Source organism: Canis lupus, chromosome 16, assembly GCF_048164855.1.
Source record: "Canis lupus baileyi chromosome 16, mCanLup2.hap1, whole genome shotgun sequence".
Taxonomy (NCBI): Eukaryota; Metazoa; Chordata; class Mammalia; order Carnivora; family Canidae; genus Canis; species Canis lupus.
In genome coordinates, this window is record NC_132853.1 from 13,907,566 (window position 1) to 13,909,991 (window position 2,426).

The window sequence follows — 2,426 nt, forward strand, 5'->3', positions numbered from 1 at the left end:
GGGTTGTGGGATCAAGCCCTGAGTCCGGCTTCATGGTTTAGCATGGAGCCTGCTTAGGATTCTCTCTCCCTCACCCTATGCTCTTCCCTCTGTTTGTGTGCTTGGTCTCACTATCAAAAATAAGATAAAATAAAAAATTAAAATGAATTTTAAAAAATGAATTGGAAGGCTTTCATTTTTTCCCACGTTAAGTGTATGTTACATGAAAATTATATTTACACTGATATTTTAAAATAATTTGTATAAGAAGTATATGAGCTAGACCCTACACATGGAAGTACATTGTTGACTATTCCCTCCCCCCCTTTTTTTAAATTGTAGCTGGTTCATTTGGTTTGGGGACTGTTCTTGAATTGATTGTTCAAACTTAGGAGCAGATAGTATACCAAGGTTATTTGATTGGTTTTTGGTCTGCTGCTTTTCAATTCCTAATTTTGTGTATACTGACATTTTTCTCGCTTATGTGTCACATATTTATTCCTTTGTAATATATTTATAAGGACTTATGATACATATTTCTATTGTTTCTATTCACTTTTATATTTCCCCAAATCTCCTTATACAGGTTGTTGGTGGGAGGACTTTATTCCTTGATTCTAGGGAACACTGGAAGAAAGGATTTATATATCCTTCACAATGAGGGGGAATATCAAGGTAGTTGTAGTGTAACTCACCTGGAACTTGGGTGAGGACAATGATGTGAAGACAGAGGGCTAATGAGTGAGGTATGGCTTGAGGAGTGGAAAAATACCTAATAGGGACGCTTGGGAATTTACCTTGGGGCTTGGCATCTGAAAATGACTCAATATATTTTTCTTGAATGACTAAATTGAGAAGACTGATCCCTTTCAGGGACCCATGGACCCAGAATCCAGAACCAATGGAACAACTGTTACTGAGTTCATCCTGCTGGGCTTGGTGGAGACACCAGGGCTACAACCAGTTGTCTTTGTAGTCTTCCTCTTTGCCTACCTGGTCACAGTCGGAGGCAACCTCAGCATCCTGGCTGCCATCTTGGTGGAACCCAAACTCCACACACCCATGTACTTCTTCCTGGGGAACCTGTCAGTGCTAGATGTTGGGTGCATCACTGTCACTGTTCCCTCAATGTTGGCTCGCCTCTTGTCCCACAAACGTACAGTTCCCTACAGAGCCTGCTTCACACAAATTTTCTTCTTCCATCTCTTGGCTGGTGTGGACTGCTTCCTGTTGACAGCCATGGCCTATGACCGATTCCTGGCCATCTGCCGGCCCCTCACCTACAGCACCCAGATGAGTCAGACAGTCCAGAAAATATTGGTAGTTGTGTCCTGGGCTTTAGCCTTCACCAATGCACTGACCCACACAGTAGCCATAGCCACACTCAACTTTTGTGGTCCTAATGTGATCAACCACTTCTACTGTGACCTCCCACAGCTCTTCCAGCTCTCCTGCTCCAGCACTCAGCTCAATGAGCTGCTGCTCTTTGCTGTGGGTTTCATAATGGCAGGTACCCCCTTGGCTCTCATCATCACTTCCTATGCACATGTGGCAGCTGCAGTCCTACGAATCCGCTCTGCTGAGGGCAGGAAGAAAGCTTTCTCCACATGTGGCTCCCACCTCACAGTGGTTGGCATATTCTATGGGACAGGTGTCTTCAGCTACATGAGGCTGGGCTCAGTAGAGGCCTCAGACAAGGACAAAGGGATTGGTATCCTCAACACTGTCATCAGCCCCATGCTGAACCCACTCATCTATAGCCTCCGGAACCCGGATGTGCAGGGGGCTCTGTGGCAGGTGCTCACAGGGAAGCGAGCCCTTGCATGAAGAGTGTATCAGGAGGGTAGAACCACGGCAAGTGGTTCTTGTCTTGAGCAAAATGGTTTTTGTTAGTGAGACTTGTTCCCCAAGGAGTCTCCAGCTGGTAATGTGTGTGAAGGTCCTATAGACCAGAATCCTTGGCTAGTTGCCTTTTGGTCCTAGCTGTGTTTTCAACTCCACGTGGAGGTGGAACCCAGGAAGCTCTGTCTCCTGGGAGACTCATGGTCCTACACAAAGGGTCTTTGGTTTATCTTCTGCTGAAGTCCCCAGAAATACTCCAGGAAAGATTCTCTCCAATACTTGGTACCAAGTATTAGTATATCCTCCGGTCTGGCTTCCCCGAAACAGCTCCCCTAACTTGCTTTGGCACAAGGATCCCAAAGAGGTTCTGGACTTACTACAGTATAATTTGAGACATTGAGCACCCTGTCTACATTGCAAGATTCTAGGGTATTTAACAGTGGAGAATTTATACTTCCTTTGGGACTTATTTTTTTTTCTAAAATGGAAATATCATTCGTTGATTTTAAATTTCCCATTAGAAATTATGCTTATAAAAATGAAAGCAAAACAAAATTTTACCAGTTAAAAATGAAAGTCAAATCTTCACCCTCTCTATCCAAGCC

General features: G+C 44.2%; 1 protein-coding gene across 1 annotated transcript; it reads left to right on the forward strand.

Annotated features, from left to right (window-relative positions):
* Nucleotides 1-858: 858 nt before the first annotated feature.
* Nucleotides 859-1,806, forward strand: LOC140607428 (olfactory receptor 3A1-like). The gene has a single exon (XM_072782169.1). It carries the CDS (start codon nucleotides 859-861, stop codon nucleotides 1,804-1,806), a length of 948 nt encoding a protein of 315 aa, XP_072638270.1.
* Nucleotides 1,807-2,426: the final 620 nt, after the last annotated feature.